The 17,908-nt window shown below is 46.7% G+C and overlaps 2 protein-coding genes across 8 annotated transcripts; one reads left to right on the top strand and one right to left on the bottom strand.

The window, feature by feature from the left end:
* Positions 1–379: 379 nt before the first annotated feature.
* On the bottom strand, positions 380–7,384 carry DCLRE1B (DNA cross-link repair 1B). Of its 2 annotated transcripts, XM_002918252.4 has the most exons (4): positions 6,991–7,384; positions 6,177–6,342; positions 5,644–5,826; positions 385–3,450 (listed from the first exon to the last, which is right to left on the bottom strand). In XM_002918252.4, the coding sequence occupies exons 1-4, from the start codon at positions 7,177–7,179 to the stop codon at positions 2,357–2,359; spliced, it is 1,632 nt and encodes a 543-aa protein (XP_002918298.1). In that variant the 5' UTR covers positions 7,180–7,384; the 3' UTR covers positions 385–2,356. The 2 variants fall into 2 exon arrangements, with proteins under 2 accessions (XP_034510024.1, XP_002918298.1); XM_034654133.1 differs by lacking the exon at positions 6,177–6,342 and having other exon boundaries at positions 380–3,450; positions 6,991–7,126.
* Positions 7,385–7,415: 31 nt separating this feature from the next.
* On the top strand, positions 7,416–17,077 carry AP4B1 (adaptor related protein complex 4 subunit beta 1). Of its 6 annotated transcripts, none has more exons than XM_019798604.2 (11): positions 7,416–7,558; positions 8,010–8,196; positions 9,837–10,061; positions 10,522–10,652; positions 11,029–11,176; positions 11,716–12,212; positions 13,271–13,354; positions 14,092–14,195; positions 14,928–15,135; positions 15,342–15,623; positions 16,326–17,077. In XM_019798604.2, exons 2-11 carry the CDS (start codon positions 8,084–8,086, stop codon positions 16,751–16,753), a joined length of 2,220 nt encoding a protein of 739 aa, XP_019654163.1. In that variant the 5' UTR covers positions 7,416–7,558; positions 8,010–8,083; the 3' UTR covers positions 16,754–17,077. The 6 variants fall into 6 exon arrangements, with proteins under 6 accessions (XP_019654163.1, XP_019654165.1, XP_019654164.1 ...); XM_019798606.2 differs by lacking the exon at positions 7,416–7,558 and adding an exon at positions 7,608–7,626; XM_019798605.2 differs by lacking the exon at positions 7,416–7,558 and adding an exon at positions 7,665–7,758.
* Positions 17,078–17,908: the final 831 nt, after the last annotated feature.

The raw sequence follows: 17,908 nt of genomic DNA, 5'->3' as shown, positions 1-17,908 counted from the left end.
AAGGAAACCTTTCTGGAGGGCAACTGGGCACAATTTACATTAAGAACTTAAAATTGTAGGGGTGCCTGGGTGGCTCAGTCGTTAAGCATCTGCCTTCGGCTCAGGGCGTGATCCCAGGGTCCTGGGATCGAGCCCCGCATCGGGCTCCCTGCTCTGCTGGGAGCCTGCTTCTTCTTCTCCCACTCCCCCTGCCTGTGTTCCCTCTCTCGCTGGCTATCTCTCTCTCTGACAAATAAATAAATAAAATCTTGAAAAAAAAAAAAAGAACTTAAAATTGTAGGGGTTCCTGGGTGGCTCAGTCGGTTAAGCGTCCGACTCGGTTTTGGTTCGGGTCACAATCTCAGGGTCGTAAGATCAGGCTCCACACTGGGCGTAGGATCTCTCTCCCTCAGCCCCTGCCCGCCCCCCAAGAAAGAACTTAAAATTGTAATCCTACTTCCAGTAATTTACTCTAAGGAAATAAACAAGAAGGCCATGATAGATGCATAAAGATGTTCACTGTAATATGAATAATTGTGAAAAAAGGGCACATAAAATGTTGAATATGGAAATGGTATTGCCTATATAAGGTATTATATAATTATTCATAATTACATTTCAAACAATATTTAATGGTACAAAGAAATGTTTAAGATATTAAGTAAAATACAGGATTGAAACTATATACAGTATTGCCCTAATTTTGAGAAAAAATTATATATTTAATACATTTATACATACAAAAAAGGACTAGAAGGAAACAACTGATGTACATGGAGGGATTATAATTGATTTTTTCTAATTTATATTTTTATATGACTTCCAAAATTTCATATTTTATATACAGAATAATCTCTTTAGAGAACCAGAGGCTAAGAGAACCAATATTTGAAATACCGGTCATGGGGTAGACACTGAGCTAAGAATTTTTACCAATTATCTAACCTCCAGAACAACCAGGAAAGGTAGGTCTCACAGTCCCTGTTTTACGGATAAGGAACGGAGACTCCACTATCTAGGCGTGGGAGCTCTCTGCCCAGGGTGCCCTGGATTCGAGCCCAGGACAAACCCATGTTTCCTGCTGTCCCACATGCCCCACCTGCTGGGGCTCCTAGTGGGCCCACGGGAGGCTTACAGTGAAGGGCACTGACAGAACAGAGCTTTGCACAGCTTGCCGAAGAGCAAGGCCTTACTTTCTAAACTCTTTCTATCTTCTTCTGAAAGTAGAAACCTCTTTCTCCTGGGCAAGAAACCACCTTCTTTAGTGCAAGGCTCTGTTCTGAAGCAGTTTTTACCCCTGTGCGCGGCTCCACTCGCTATGCCCTCTCTCAGAGCCTGTGGTATCTGCTGTCCTGCTTATTGGCCTGGCATGTCGTCAGGCTGTGAGCAGAAGGACAGGGCAGAGCCGCACACCCCCACCCTTTCCACCAGCTGGCTCCTTGGTCTCTGCCCTGGATACTAAAACAAACAGGCTGTGTGCTCCGGTTCCCTACTCAACCCAAGGGGGTGGGGGGTGGGGAGAACAGCAAATATCCCAGCTATGTGAACAATCAGGACTATCTGGCAGCACATCTGATCTTTTATAATTCTATTTCAGCCAAACAGTCAGGGCCTCCAGGCAGCCGGGAGGCCATTGTACCCCTAAGTCTAATGCTCAGCTGGGTTCCAGGTATGGCCTTGGTGAGAGGTGCCCAATACCCCAGCTGGCTCTGTTCCAGAGATGTCTCCAGTGACACTAATTGCAAACTCTCGTGGAGGGGGAAGTTTCTCTCCACTGTTCCAGGATTCTTCATTGCTTCCCGTTCCCTCCCAGAGGCAAAGAGAGGAAGTCTCTTTGATGGGGTCATGGCAAGTCAGTGACATTCAGGATTGGAACGTGCTGCCTGGATCACCACTTTATCCTCCAACAATGCAGTTCCTGACTAAAACAACAACAACAACAACAACAACAACAAAACTACCTAGGTTCTTTTATCTGGGAAGAGGGAGAAGGGGACATGGGGAATGGCACATGGCCCACAAAAGAACAATGGGAATAATCTGGTCCTTCGGATTCAGACTACATCTCTTTCTGCACCCACATAAGAGGACTGCATGTTCAAAAGAGTTGGAGAAATACTGAGTTCAAGTTAAGCAGATTAAATTACTGCAAGACTTCTCGGAACCTTTAATGTGCTCACGTATACTGTGCAGGGGGCTTAATGGAAAGTGTTTATGAAACATCGTCAACCATAACACTGACGGGATTCCAATGAACATATTTTGAGAAGTATTGTTCCAGGGAGAGCCCATAGGGATCCTGGGAAGATAGAAAAGTAAGGCCTCAAATAAACTTCCTCACCAGCCACTGGTCAGTCTTTAAAACTGCAGTGCCGGATCAACCAAGGTATCCTTCTGCATTCTCCTCTCTGTACTTCAGCCACGGTTTATGGTATTTTTCCACTTGCTGGTCAAAGCCCCTAGAAGAGAACTGTGCCTGGAAAAAGTTCACTGGAGTCAGAAGGTATTTTAGTGCCAGGCCCCTGAACTCAGGAGCCTGGAGAGGGGCAGCCTTGCTGCGGTGAGACAGGGGAGAATCCTGGCCCAGGCAGGCGCTCTGGTTCCCTGTGGCTGCTAAGCCATCGTGGTCTCCCCTGGGTACCAAGTGGGGGCCTACACCAGTTTCCTCCCCAGTTTCTAGAGAAAGAAAATTCTCATCTGTAGACCGTACGTGCACTGAAAAACTCAAGGGGGCAGTCCGTACAGTCACCATCTTCTGGGACTCAGAGCTAGGGGCTGTCCCATCCCATTCTTTGCTGCAGAAGTCCGGGAACAACTGTTTCTTGTTCTGCAAAGGATGGCGGGAAGCCTGCTTCTCAAGGTCCCCAGAAAGGTTCTCATTCTTGGCCTTCTTTGAGTCCCTGTCAGCTTGAGACTGATCAGCAGTTTCCTGAGAGGAGTCAAACACGACACCCCGGGTTCTTGGCCTCTTTAGCCTCCTTTCTAACAATAGCCAGAGAAAGCTCGGTTTCCTTGAGGAGGAATTCATATATTGCTGCACAGAGTCGGGGATCAGGGGCACAGAGAGCCTGGGGCTCAGGCTGTCCTGAAAGTAGTCCCTACAGGGCTGCCGACTGACAATGGGGACCACCTGGCAGGGCTTTAGTGCTGCAACAAAGGTCCGAAGCTCCGAGTAGGAGGAATGGTCAGAGTAAGGGATGATGTGGATGTCGGGGTGGGAGCGGTGGATCTTCCGGCTCGTAGGAAGGATAGCGATGGTAGGGTGGGTCTGGTTCCAGTGTAGCATGGCAGAATGGCAGATCTCCATATGGTCCACCGCATGGATGCGGCCGGCCTTCTCCTCCAGGGTGAACACATCCGCCAGGCCCAGCAGCTGCACCAACTCCAGGCGCCGAGGGCTCAATACCACCCAGGTCTGAAACTCCAGGGCCAGCTGCTCCAGCAGTGACTCTTTTCCCAGGCTATAGAGTCCTGAATCATGTTCAAGAGAATGGGGAAAACAAGAGATGAAAGAGGGAGGAGATACTGGGGAATCCTAATACATCAACCAAATGTTTAGCAAAAATACACAAATGGGGCAATTGGGGAGTGTTTCAGGGAGGTGTTGTTATTTGAGCTGAAATACACAGAGGATGGGGAAGGGCTTAACACCAAATCCACCACTTGTTTGGTTCAACAAAGGAAAACATCTATCAGCGGTGAGACACTGTGAAAATAAGCACAAGCCTCAGTCCTCAAGGAGTGTAATCTACGTGGGGACCCAGAAGCAATGTCAGAGGCATGCACACAGTATTATGAGGACACAGAAAAGTATCTACTGGTTGACAGAGTTAGGGAAACTTCCCTGAAAATGGCAACTGCGTTGTCATAAAGGAAGGGTCTAAGTTTACGTGGGCAAGAGAAGGGGATGGTTCGGTGTTACAAAAGTGCAAAGAAGGAACTGGTAAGAAATGACATAGGAGAGGTAAGGGTCGTATAATACAGGGCCCGTATATACTGCTAAGGAATTTGAACTTAATTCGTTAAGTGAAGGGGAGCCATTAAAGAGTGTGCAGCAGGAAAATGGCTAATTGTAACCACAGGAATAATATGATCGGAGGAGGGCTTTAGAAGAAAACAATGGCAGGAGTGTTACTGGATCACCTGGATGAAGAGATGCCGAAAGCAGAAGTACCAGTTAGAAAGCCCCAAAATGAGGGCACCTGGGTGGCTCAGTTGGTTAAGCATCCAACTCTTGATCGGCTCAGGTCATGACCTCAGGGTTTCGAGCTTGAGCCCCACATTGGGCTCCACGCTCAGCATAAGTCTGCTTGAGACGCTCTCTCTCCTTCTGCCCCTTCCCCTATGTGTGTGCTTGCGCACTTGCTCTCAATAAACTACCAAAAAAAAAAAAAAAGGCCCCAAAATGTTTTATACTATTGTAGAGTCACTAGAACAAACATATAGTTGGTTTCTCAATGTGTCTGACTTTAAGCACAGCATTCACTTGAATATCTGCGTTCTGATAAATTTCATTCACTCAGGGGTGCCTGGGTGGCTCAATTGGTTAAGCATCTGCCTTTGGTTCAGGTCATGATCCCTGGGTCCTGGGATCGAGCCTGCATCAGGCTCCTTGCTTAGCGGGGAGCCTGCTTCTCCCTCTGCCTGATGCTCCCCCTGCTTGTGTGTGCTCTCTCTCTGACAAATAAATAAATAAAATCTTAAAAAAAATTTCATTCACTCAGGTAACAAATATTTGAGTGCCTCCTTAGGCATTAATCTAAGCATCTGGGATATATCCACAAATAAAACAAAGAGCCCTGCCACTGTGGAACTTATATTCTAGCAGGGATAGACAGACAAAAACCAAATACAACAATATGTAAATTCTGGAATATATTATAAGATGATGAGTGCAATATTGGCCCCCTCCTATTTAAAAAACTTTAATAGCTTTTTGTCCAAATGTAACCATATGGATCAAGTTATATTTAAGGATTACATTTAGGATCAAGTTCAAGCTTACAGGAAAGCACTTCAGCCCCTCCTACCTCTACAGCCTCCTCACCCACTGTATGCCTGTCACGATGGCTGCTGCTGAGCCTCTGTTCCACAAGCAAGACTCCTTCCTACCTCCATCCATGCTCTCAAGGAGTGTGTGTGTGTGTTTGTGTATGGCAGGAGACATGGAGAATAGACAAATAATAAGCAACAGCATATTAAAACATGGATAGAGTATACTGGAAGGTGATGATTGCTATTAAAGAATGAAAAAGTTGAGCTGGTATAGGGGATCAGGAGTTGGGAATGTCAGAGTAGAGATGGTGGGAAGATTGCAATTTTTTTTAAGACTTATTTAGAGAAAGACTTATTTAGTGGTGTAGGGGTTGCTGGGCAGCTGGGAGGGGCAGAGGGAGAGAAAGAATCTTAAGCAGACTGGGAGCTTAGCACAGAGCCCTAGGCAGGGCTTGATCTCACGACCCTGGGATCACGACCTGAGCCAAAACCAAGAGTCAGAGGCTTAAACGACTGAGCCACCCAGGAGCCCAGGAAGATTACAATTTTAAATAAGGTTTCAGGGGGAAGGGAGGGGATCTACAAGGACCTGAAAGATGTGAGACCCCCCCCCCCAAACCCAAGATTCACTAGCTGTGGGTAAAAGAAAAAGGAAAGGAAACCACTTACCAATCTTTATGTTATGTTGTGGGTGCTTTCGAATAAGCTCAACGATCTGGCGGGCAGCTTCTTGTCGGGAAGGAAGAACCCAGGCTGGGTTGCAGTTGGTGTTGTCTAGGTATAAGGTATGGATCTGTTTCCCCAGTTTCAGGGCTGGCTCCTTTAACATGGATGGTGTATACCGAAAGTCACCTAGAAGAAGAACATACAGGGGGGCATAGAGTTAGAGACAAAAGTATAAAACACAAGCCTCTCCCGGCTTCTAACAGCTGATGGACATTTGCTTACCAGCCTGTGGAAAAACTAACAGGAAGTCTGGCACTAACATTGTATAGCTTCTTTTTGGAAAGGTCTCCATTTTGCTTCTGTTTTTATTATTCTTTATAAGGTTTGAAACCTTAAAGAGTGGGAAATCAGTTGAGAAAGGGTCCCTGTGCTCATATGGGATGAAACTAGGAGGCCTCCAGATCTCTGAGTTAAGGCAGGTCAAGAAAAGCAGTATCTAGGCTGGGAAGGTGGGAGCGACCCCTTGGAAGGCCCACCTGTGTAGAGGATGGTTCCAAAGTATCCTTCAAAGAGAAACATGACAGAGCCAGGGCAGTGATTGGCATCCATTAGGGTTACAGTCATGGTCTCTCGCCCAATTTCATCTAGAGGCAGGACATGGCTCTCACCAACCTCCAAGGCCCGGATCCACTCCTTAGGTACCTGAGGAAAAAGTTGGTCATTCTAGTGAACACAGAATATCCTCCTTAATACTGCCCGGGATCAGGAACTAACCCTTTACGGGAATCAAGGAAAGTAGACGACATCCTAAGCCACCCTGGCGCAGAAAGTGTAATGGAGAGTCCCCTCAAATCCTCCCTTCATCCTCCAATCTTTGTACAATTTAAATTAAGAGTCCAAAAAACAGTCTAGCCAAGCGATTCAAACACTCCTACCATAATAATCCTTTGGGAGCATTCGTTAAAAAAAATTCCGACAAGATTTCCAGGACCTGCACCAGCTAAGCTACATCTACTAGATGGGGTGGGAGGGTGGGGTAGGGAGCGCTGCAGAGTGTGTATAGTCACCCAGAACATTAGATGGATTCTTAGGAGCCTAGGGAAACACTGGCCTAGTTTATATGAAAAGGTAGGTACAGTTTCCTTGGCTGGACTGAAAGATCTCCCCAACTTACAGCTGAAACATCCCAAGTTGGCCAGTCAAGAGCTACACTCCCATTCTGGGCTAAAGACACACTTCTGGGTTGGAACAACTCTCCATTTGTAAAAATCAGTCCTCCGAGGCTGTGACAGATCGGAAATCCCACCCAAATCCTCGACCCAGCTCTCGGAGGACTCCAGCCCCCCGTACCTGTAGGTGACGATGAACGAGGTAAGCAGTGATTGGGGAGCAGTAGAGGGGCCGGGCCCAGGTGCTAGACAAACCCACGGTGTGGTCCGAGTGCATGTGGGACAAAAAGAAAAGCCGTGCGGAACCAGCCCGGCGCAGGCTCCAAAAGTCCACAGCGATGGGCGTATGGGGGATCAGGGCCCCGTTCATGGTGGCGGGGCTGGACAGTCACCAGCGAGATCTTCATGGGCACAGAGCTCCCGCGCGAGGCTCCCGCGACCGCGCCCCGAAGACAAGTCACGCTGGGGCAACAACGCGGCCAGAGACCCCAACGGGGAAGCCAGGCCAGTAGAGGAATAAGTCCCTAGCGTGGGCAGAAAGAAGGAAGTGGCCTTGCTCTCGGTAGTCCTGAGGCGAATCGCAAACCGCGGAAGACGCTCAATTGAGCGCCACTCCTACCCGCGCGCGGGAGCCGGAGCTGAGGCCGGCACTCAAAGCGCGCGCTGCTGGGCGGAGACAGGCCGAAGCAGCGGATTTCCGATGGCCCGCCGCGCCTCCACCAGAGGGAGCCGCGCGGCTGCGCCTGGAGGTGAGAGGTGGGGGGAAGGGCGCCCTAAGGTCGGCGTCCGGGCGACGCTCGGCGCTCGCTGCGGGAAGGTGAGTGGCAGCTGCTGTGCGCTGTCGGCCCCGAGGAGGCGGGACTTCCGCAGAAAGCTTCCTTGGGCCTATCCCGGCGGGCGACCGCGCCGAGGCGCACGAAGGACTGGCACTGGCACTGGCGAGGGAGGGGTCTGTGGACCTCCGGCTGCGGGGCTGGAAATGGGGCGGAGGGCCCCGAGGTAGCCGGAGCGGTCTCGGGGCGGAGCGAGCCGGCCTGCAGGTCCCGGGAAAGGAACCACAGAGCCTCGCTTGGGGCTCGTCGGGGCGCGGAGAGGGCTGGTGTGAGTGTGCTGGGGCCTGGCCTCCGGCCCCGGGGAAGTCGAGGCTGGGGCGAGATCACGCCTTTGGTCTCTTCGCTGACTGACATTTGCTTTACCCAGGTTCCCCCGTCAGGGCTTGGAGGAGCCCGCGAGTTACCTAGGGGTCTGTGGGGACTGCCCCGTGACTGTCGAAGATGCCGTACCTTGGCTCCGAGGACGTGGTGAAGGAGCTGAAGAAAGCTCTGTCTAACCCTCACATTCAGGCGGATAGGCTGCGCTACCGGAATGTCATCCAGCGAGTGATTAGGTATCAGCCACCGCCCGCCCTCCCCGCCGCAGCCCCCACCCCGGCCCTTTCCCCCCGGCCGCTCGGAAAGATTGAATGAACTCAGGGCAGGGTATGATTTGCTCTTCCTGCTTCTCTGGATGGCCGCAGCCTCCCCTGTGGGACTTGCTTGACTTCGTTTACTCAGCAGGGCGGTTACACCCATGTGTTGAACTTAAACTGCTGACTCCCAGATCTATAGAGTAGTACAGAAAGCCTTTTGTATCCTCAAACCCACATATCCTACTGCCTGCTGGGCATTCCCACCTGGATCTTTCTTCAAAGACACGCAAAGTAGCACCTGCATCCTTCCCCTCTCCCCAAACCTGCTCTTCCACTTTGATTTGGGTTGAGGAATGTCACCAGCTGACCAAGGGAGGGAGTCAATCTTGATGACGCCTGATTTTCTCAAGTCAGATGGTATGGATATATAGTTCTAAATATCCATCCTCTTTTTTAAAGAAAATGTCTATGTAGTCTTTTTGGTTGGCACTGCCGTTCTGGTTTTATTACCAAAGCAATTGCAGTGGCTTATTAGTGGGTCCACCTTGTCTCCTCATTTCAGTCAGAAGTTTCCTAACATGGATTTGAATGTATAACTAACGCTTGGCTGCAGTTGTGGGTCACAAACGTTAGTATGCACAGAAGTCCCTTGGGGTGCTTTTTATAAAAAATGTAAAATTTTCATCCAGTCCAGTAATGTTGCTTTCAGTAGGGTGGAATGGAACCCAGGAATATGCATTTTAAACAGACATCCCATCTCATTCCTGTAGGAGACCACAGTTTGATAAACAGTGATCTACAGAATAAATTCCAAACTTATTATAGCACCCAAAGAACACCCTGCTAACACAACTAGTTGCAGACTCTCAAAGGAATGTAGCATTCTTGCTGATGTCTACATGCCTCATAACATGTATCCTTACCTACCAACACACCTGCCTGGAAAATTCCAGCTCATTCAACTAAAGGATTACATCCTCTTTGGAAACATTTTATGATTTCTTGGCAGTATTAGACATCTGGATCCCACTGTACCTTGTCTGTTACTTTTTTTTCTTTTAAGATTTATTTATTTATTATTTGAGAGAGAGAGGGAGAGAATCTCAAGCTGACTCCATGCTGAGCACAGAACCACTGGGGGGCTCAAACTCAAAACCCTGAGATCATGACCTGAGCCAAAACCAAGAGTCAGACGCTTAACTAACTGAGCTACCTAGGCGCCCCAACGAGTCTGTAACTTCTTTTTTAATACTTAGCTGTTTTAATACTTACCTATTGTAAGTGGTGTTTTTGTCTTGCTCCTTAGTAATAGTTTGAGTTCCTAAAGATCTGAGTCCATGCCTTCTTCAAGATTATGTTCCCAGAGCATATCCTTTGAATGTAGAAGCTGAATTAGACAGGAATGTACCAGAAATTCAGTAAGTGTTTGTTGAATGAATAGAAGAACATTTATTGTAGGCCGATAGTGTGAAGTATTATGCAGTGTAGTAGACAAGGTAGACTTGGTTGCTTCCTTCACAACCTAGTTGGATAACCAAGATGTATGTAGGTAAAATGCCTTCTGTTGTAGGCTGAGGATTATGTATTTTACTTCTTCCTGCTGTGTGTGTTGGTTTCAGGCACATGACTCAGGGCTTGGACATGTCTGGTGTCTTCATGGAAATGGTGAAGGCCAGTGCCACTGTAGATATTGTTCAGAAGAAGTTGGTTTATCTGTACATGTGTACGTATGCCCCCCTGAAACCAGATCTGGCTCTCTTGGCCATTAATACACTGTGCAAAGACTGTTCGGATCCCAATCCAATGGTGCGAGGGCTGGCGTTACGGAGCATGTGTAGCCTCAGGTGAGTACCCTCTTCCCTGACTGTTTATCAGTGGCTGATGTATTCAGGAGACCATGGGGCAGATTTTCAATGGCGATAATCTATTTGAGCTTCTTAATACTAGGGAAAATGCAGTTGTTACCTGAAGTCAGGTTTTCAGCCATTGCTTAGGCTTAAAAACTGTCATATGGTTACATTAAAGGGAGTTTTCCATCATCACTCTTGCTGAAATAGTTCTTGGTTTTGGTTAAAGATTTCTAAACAGTTATGTAGATATATATTTTTGCTGCCCCTGGAGTACTATTCCAAATGAAAAGTCAAGTATGACTTTTTAAGCTTGGCAGTGGCTTTCCCTAATTCATTATGATGTGATAGGTGTACATTCAAACATTTACTTAACTTTCTGTTAAGTGAATAGGGGCTGAGTTATGTCAAAACTAGTATTTCAGGATCCGGCTGACTCCAGCATGTGTTGTTTAAGGATGCCTGGTGTGCAGGAATATATCCAACAGCCTATTCTCAATGGTCTGCGAGATAAAGCTTCATATGTCAGAAGGGTGGCAGTCCTTGGTTGTGCCAAGATGCATAATCTTCATGGAGACTCTGAAGTGGGTAAGTTTCAGTGTAATCCATCACGATCAGTATTTACTTGTGCCTCAGTTATATGTATGGCTTTATAAAAGGTGACGTGACTTTGGTAGAAAATGGTAATGTGGCCTTACTTCTGTACTTGTCTCTTTAAGCAGAAAGGCTGGTTTGGTATTTTTTGAGATCAGAGAAGCCTTTTCTTTGGGGCCCAGGTGAGATCTATCACATTAGCTACTGAGAACACTCTGGAGATGGCAGGTTTTTGCCTTGCACTTCATTATTGCCTTTGTTATTTTTATAGCAGAGAAGTTCAGCTTTGTCTGCCTGGAGCTAGTACTCTGGCTCTATTCCTGAGACTCTGAAGCTGTTCTTTATCTGAGATCTCTGTGCTCTTTTATAGACGGTGCTCTGGTAAATGAATTATACAGTTTGCTGCGTGACCAGGATCCAATTGTGGTTGTGAACTGCCTGAGGTCTCTAGAGGAAATTCTGAAACAGGAAGGAGGTGTTGTCATCAACAAGCCCATCGCCCACCATCTCTTAAATCGGTTTGGATGCCTCAGTGCTCTTTTTGTTATGATGAGATCTGCTTCCTGGTGGGATCTTGACATGTTGAATTAAGGAGATGTCTTGAACAAGTTCTGTAGAGTAGTAAAGTTAACCGTAACTATTAACTTCCTCGTATTTCATTGAGAGGATTTCTTTTATTTGTTTTAGTTTCTTTTGGTGGTATAGAGAGATAGCAGAAATATCCTGTGGAAATAGGTTCTGTCCTCCTCTACAATCATTATGTCCCCCAAACGAAGCGATTTATACCGTCTTAAACTGTAAAGAATCTGTATCTAGGTATAGTGATCATGGTCCTTGGCCTTAGATAATGAAAATTTGTACTGTAAACTCATCTCGGAACTTAAAGGCTATTTTGTGTAAACTTTAGATAGTACGTGAAAAGAATAATTCTATTATGGCACAGCCTGTTCTCAAGAATTCTCCCCTTGTTATAATGAACAGATGATTGGCGACATGGCATTTGCATGCAGATGGTCCTAATTTGGTTGCTAAAATAACACTTTTCTTTTTTGGATAGAATGCCAAAACTGGACCAATGGGGTCAGGCTGAAGTATTGAACTTTCTGCTACGCTATCAGCCGCGCAGTGAGGAGGAGCTGTTTGACATTCTCAATCTGTTAGATGGCTTTCTCAAGAGCAGTAGCCCCGGTGTGGTGATGGGAGCCACGAAACTCTTTCTGATCTTGGCAAACAAATTCCCCCATGTACAAACTGATGTGCTTGTGCAAGTCAAGGGGCCTTTGCTGGCGGCCTGTTCTTCAGAGAGCCGCGAGCTCTGTTTTGCTGCCCTGTGTCACGTACGTCAGATCTTGCATAGTTTGCCCGGTCACTTTAGCAGCCACTACAAAAAGTTTTTTTGCTCCTACTCGGAGCCCCACTACATCAAGCTGCAGAAGGTGGAGGTGCTGTGCGAGCTGGTGAACGATGAGAACGTACAGCAGGTGCTAGAGGAGCTCCGAGGGTACTGCACCGACGTGTCAGCCGACTTTGCCCAGGCCGCCATCTTTGCCATAGGTAGGGGCCTGCTGCTTTTCCTTTGGGAGAGCTTCAGCCAACCAGAAAGCTGTGGAATCATAGAGAACAAGAGGGAATGAACCTTGCATCAGAGACAAATGACCATGCACCAAATTACCATGGGGTCAGTGGCCACAGACAGGAGTGCGGAGGGAGGGTTTTTTTTTTTTTTTTTTTTTGGTCAACACTGGTGTTGCCTTATCTTCTAGGATAGAGAATACAGGTAAGTCAAACTAGAGTACTTAAAATTTATGTGGTCTTTTGTTGGCTACGATCCAGAATGCTTTCCCATATATCATCTTAGCCCAGTCTTGAGAGGCAGTCGGGAAAAGTGGACAAGTGATATCACGTCATTTTAGAGATGAAGAAACTCAGAAACCAAAAGGTTATTAAATGGCCAAAAGGTCATGTAGTTCCTGACCCAGGGTCGGAACCCAGCTTTCCAGACTCAAAGTCCTGTGCCAATTGACCAGTTGTTTATTGAGCTTCTGCTACGGGCTACGTATTGTGCTGAGTTCAGACCAACACAGAATAAATTCTAAATCTCACAGGCTTTTTCATATTACTCTGTCTGGAATTTAAAAGGCCAGAGTGACTCACAAAACGAAAAGCATCCGGGGAGTTATGTTTTGTTGGAGGGCTTCAGGTGGAAGAGGAGAAGGAACCCTTATATTAGAATAAAGAATGATTCTCTCCAGGGGCAAGGAGAGCGAAAGAAGGAGAGCAGAGCTCCTGCGGTCAGGTGCTCCCTGCAGGGACGTTGCTCTGCGCTCGCTCTGCCGCCAGTGATGCCTCGATGCCCCGTATCTAGCTGCCACATAAATACCTTTGTTACTGAAAGTTTTCAACCTTGTTCAATGGAAAATTCGCTTTTATCAAACTTAGGAAACTTCGATTGTTATTTCATCAAGCAAGGGGTGATTTTTTCTTTTTTCTGTTTTTTTTTTCTTTTTTAAGATATCTCTGGTCTTCTTTGTCTTTGGCTGGTGGGAAGTTTTTTTAAAATGAGGTGCTAGGATTTGACTTACCACTTTTCTCTGCTTTCTGTTCCTCTCTAGGTGGTATTGCCAGGACCTACACAGATCAGTGCGTGCAGATTCTAACAGAGTTGCTGGGGCTTCGGCAAGAGCACATCACCACAGGTAATGGCTGGCTACCCTTTGAGCTTTTTTTCTTTTTTTTTTTTTTTGGTCAATTGCCCACCCTATAGCAGTTGCTCAAAAAATATTTGTCGTTGAATAACAGAGGTGTAAACTTTTCTTTTGCCATCAGAGAAGCAGAGGGTCTATATCTAACAGGTCCTCAGGTTGCCATAACTCTGCAAGGCTATTCTGTAGGTAATGAAGGCTACCAGAATGCCCGTGCTTGTTAACTCCCCACCTTTACCCCTCTTTTTGCTTTATGGCAGCAGTGGCTTCCTGGGCTGGGACTAGGGTAAGGCAAGCAAGGTGCCCAGGATGCAAAAATTTAAAGAGGCACTCACTGTCAGGTTCGTGCAAGTGTTAACCCTGTGTGTCTTAAATTTTACACCCCCAGCGCCGTGTTTGCCTTACCCTAGTCCCAGCCCTGGTGGCTTCATTTATACTGTCTTCAGAATATCATTCAACAATAACATGACCTCACATTTGCTTTACATTTTACCATATGCTTTTGCATATATGAGCTCATTTATCCTCATAGCCAACCCAATAAGAGCAGCATTCATTTAAGAAATTATTGCCCATCTCAGACATTTCTCAGATAATCATTGACCACCCCTCCAATACCCATTTTACAGACATTCACATAGCAGTCTAGTCTGAATATGTGACTTCCCTTAAGATTCCTTCCTGCGTGGAGCCTCTAATCCCGTGCTCTTTTATCCTGCGCTGTGTCGTAGTGGTGGTGCAAACTTTCCGAGACCTGGTTTGGTTGTGTCCTCAGTGTACGGAAGCTGTGTGTCAGGCCCTGCCCGGCTGTGAGGAGAACATTCAAGACAGCGAGGTAGATGGCAATTCTCCTTTACCTCCAGGCCAAGGGGAAATGCTTGGGACCCTGCCCTGTGAAATAGAATCTAATTCTTCTCTCTACCCAGAGTCTGAATGTGGAAATTCTTAGAATTGATCGCCACCTCAGATTCTCTTTGGGTGTAGATAGGATAGAAGTGATAAAAACGAGATTTATCTATGATTTTTATTACAAATGCTTTGATATCATTGTTTTCTTGAATAGTTTTGAGCCAGAGATTTAGACCATGGAGTTTCCAGCTGGAATGTGAATCTGAATCATTTGTGGGTATTTGGGCTTCACTGTAGGCCTACCGACTTAAATATTCAGGAGTGGTAGACCTAGACACATAGATTTTTAAGAAGCTTCACAGATGACTGTGATTTGCACTCTAGGTTAATTACCACTTTCATGAAGTGGTTTAGAGGAATCTTTCCATAGCTTCCACTGACACATTAAACCCCAGACTGGGGCAGAGGCCCCTAAACTGAGGAAGCCATATTACTTAACCAACACAGGCCTGGGAGTCTTGAGTCTCCTTTTGCGTAGTGACATTTTATTCCTGTCTGTTGTAGAGAGTGGAGTCAGGGTGTGGGGAATCGATACAATCCAGATTGAAGTAAATCAAAGATTATACCTTTTCTGCTGACGTTGGGGGGAAGCAAAACCTGCCTCTGTGTTTGGGGCAGCCAAATGTCAAACACCTGCTCTTCCTCCTTCACTCGCCAGGGGAAACAGGCGCTTATTTGGCTCCTTGGTGTCCATGGGGAAAGAATCCCCAATGCTCCCTATGTGTTGGAAGACTTCGTGGAGAATGTGAAGTCAGAGACCTTTCCAGCTGTGAAGATGGAGCTACTCACTGCACTGCTGCGCCTTTTCCTCTCGCGCCCTGCCGAGTGCCAGGACATGCTGGGGCGTCTGCTGCATTACTGCATAGGTGGGTTCAGAAGGAAGTTGTCCTTGCCACGTCAGGTAGTAAACATTCCGACAGCTGCCACTGTTTGGTGAGTCCTGCCGGGGACCCAAGAAGACAAGGTTAATATGCTCTAGGGCTTCCTCCCTCCTTCCTTTTTTATCCCTACTGGGGGATAGAGTGTGTTTTTGGTTTTGTTTGTGATTAACTCAGTCTTTGTCTTACCTCAGAGGAAGAAAAGGATATGGCGGTGCGGGATCGGGGCCTCTTCTACTACCGCCTTCTCTTGGCTGGCATTGATGAGGTGAAGCGGGTCCTGTGTAGCCCTAAATCTGACCCTTCTCTCGGACTTTTGGAGGATCAGGCAGAAAGACCCGTGAATAGCTGGGCCTCAGACTTCAACACGCTGGCGCCGGTCTATGGCAAAGCCCGCTGGGCAACCATCTCTAAATACCAGGGGGCAGAGCGTCGGGGCCCGGAGCTTCCTAACACTGCATCCTTTGCCACCTCAGGTAAAAATAGTCCTTGCTCTATACCTTGTCGTGAAAAATCTTTAGCTTTCACAATGACTGGTAGGAAGTAGAGTAGCCTTGGGGCGCCTGGGTAGCACAGTCGTTAAGCTAAGCTCTGCCTTCAGCTCAGGGCGTGATCCTGGCGTTCCGGGATCAAGTCCCACATCGGGCTCCTCCACTGGAAGCCCGCTTCTTCCTCTCCCACTCCCCCTGCTGTGTTCCCTCTCTCCCTGGCTGTCTCTGTGTCACATAAATAAATAAAATCTTTAAAAAAAAAAAAAAGAAAGAAAGTAGAGTAGCCTAGCTGCATCTCAGACTATTGCCTGAGTTTGAAGTCTTTGTGAGCAAGAAAGAAGTTCCTCATTGGTTATTTCAACCATTTATCCAAAGATAAAAGTCACACTGGGTACTTTTGGAAATCCAGGTAAAAAACATAGTTCAGGGGCACCTGGGTGGCTCAGTAGGTTCTGCTTTCGGCTCAGGTCATGATCCCAGGGTCCTGAGATTGAGCCCCACATTGGGCTCCTTACTCAGCGGGGAGCCTCTTCCCCCCACCCCCCGCTGCTCCCCCTGCTCCGTGCGTGCTCTCTTTCTCTCTCTCTCTCTCTCTCTCTCTCTCAGATAAATAAATAAGTCTTTAAAAGAAAACCTAGTTTGTATAGATTAAGAAGATCTCTTACACAAGCTTTCTAACTCTTTTAGGTCCCCTGATTCCTGAAGAGAGCAAGGAGACGGGACAGGAACTTCCTGATTCTGGAGCCCTCACTCTAGTCCCCAATTGCCAGCTGACTGCTGAGTATTTTGAGAAAACTTGGTTTAGCCTGAAAGTTGCTCATCAGCAAGTGTTCCCTTGGCGGGGAGCCGTCCATCCTGACACCCTCCAGATGGCCCTGCAAGTAGTGAACATGCAGACCATCGCAATGAGCAGGGCTGGGGCTCACCCGTGGAAAGCCTACCTCAGTGCCCAGGATGACACTGGCTGCCTGTTCCTAACAGAACTGCTGTTGGAGCCCGAGAACTCAGAAATGCAGATCTCTGTGAAACAAAATGAGCCGAGGACTGAGACACTGAACAGTTTTATTTCTGTATTAGAAACTGTGCTTGGAACAATTGGAGACATAAAATCATAACAGATTCTTGCTGCCTGTCCTAAGTGAGATGAGTAGCTATCAGAGTTCCTAGTTTTTCTTATTAGAATTTGCTTGTAAGTCCAGATACTATCAAATGCAAAGAAGAATGGACAATCTCAGAATCAGAATTCTTATGTTTTTGTCCAAAGACTATTGACTTATTCCCCTTGTACCTATAGGTGAGTGACCCCGTTTTTCCAGGTGATGTTGACAAGGTTAATGTTGCTAAGAGGATGGGAATGGGGTGAGGATAGGATTTGGATTCTTTTCTAATCCGTTTTAGGGATTGTTTTACTAATTAAACATGCCTGATGTTTATGGAAACTGATGAAGTCATCATTTGTGGGGGTCATCTTTTCTTCCCTGTATTACTGCAATAAATTCCTCACTGGTGTCCTATTTCTAACCGTGCTTTTCAAGGCCAGAGTTCGAAGCCCTTAGTGCGGCATCAGAAGTAACTCTTCAGTGTCATGTCTCACCGCTTGGCCAAACACCCTGTTCTTGCGTAAGCAAACCACTTGGCATTCCTTGAATGCACAAGGCTCTCTCTCACCTCTGTCTTTGCTCCTGCTTTTATTTCTTGGCTAGAACATTTCCTCACCCTCCTATCTTCTTTCTTCAGGTAACATCTAGTCCTTGTCTTTCAGCGTTCCGCTCAGTCACAAGCTTATGCAGGAAGTGACCCTTGAAGCTTTCATTACGGGTCCTGTTCAGACTGTCACGGCCTCCACTGCATGTGTCTAGCAGTACTGTTGTAATTGTTTTCTGTCACTTTTCCTTGCTTTCAATTTTATTCATACCTGCCCACACTTTATACATTTATGGCAAGAGCAGATGTAATAAAATGGTTTAAAGTATAAATAGTAAAGTATAAATAACCAGAGGAGCTACAACAGGGAAAATGGAAGTACCACCTTAGACCAGCTTGTTAGGGATGGGGAAGTACACAAATGTTCAGGCTTAAGGGCCTACATAATTGGTACAGTCGAACCTCAAAGTTAGCTCTATAAGTGATTTGGCAGTCAGGGTGAAGAGAAATAGGTATATAGTTGTCATCAGAGAGGAAGAAACCTTCCAATATTAATTTCTAAAAGAAATTTACATGTAGTTTCACAAAGGTGGCACTGAGGGGTAAGTACAAGATTTTTTTTTTTT

This window comes from Ailuropoda melanoleuca, chromosome 2, assembly GCF_002007445.2.
Source record: "Ailuropoda melanoleuca isolate Jingjing chromosome 2, ASM200744v2, whole genome shotgun sequence".
NCBI lineage: Eukaryota > Metazoa > Chordata > Mammalia > Carnivora > Ursidae > Ailuropoda > Ailuropoda melanoleuca.
This window is presented reverse-complemented; position numbering and strand designations above follow the sequence as displayed.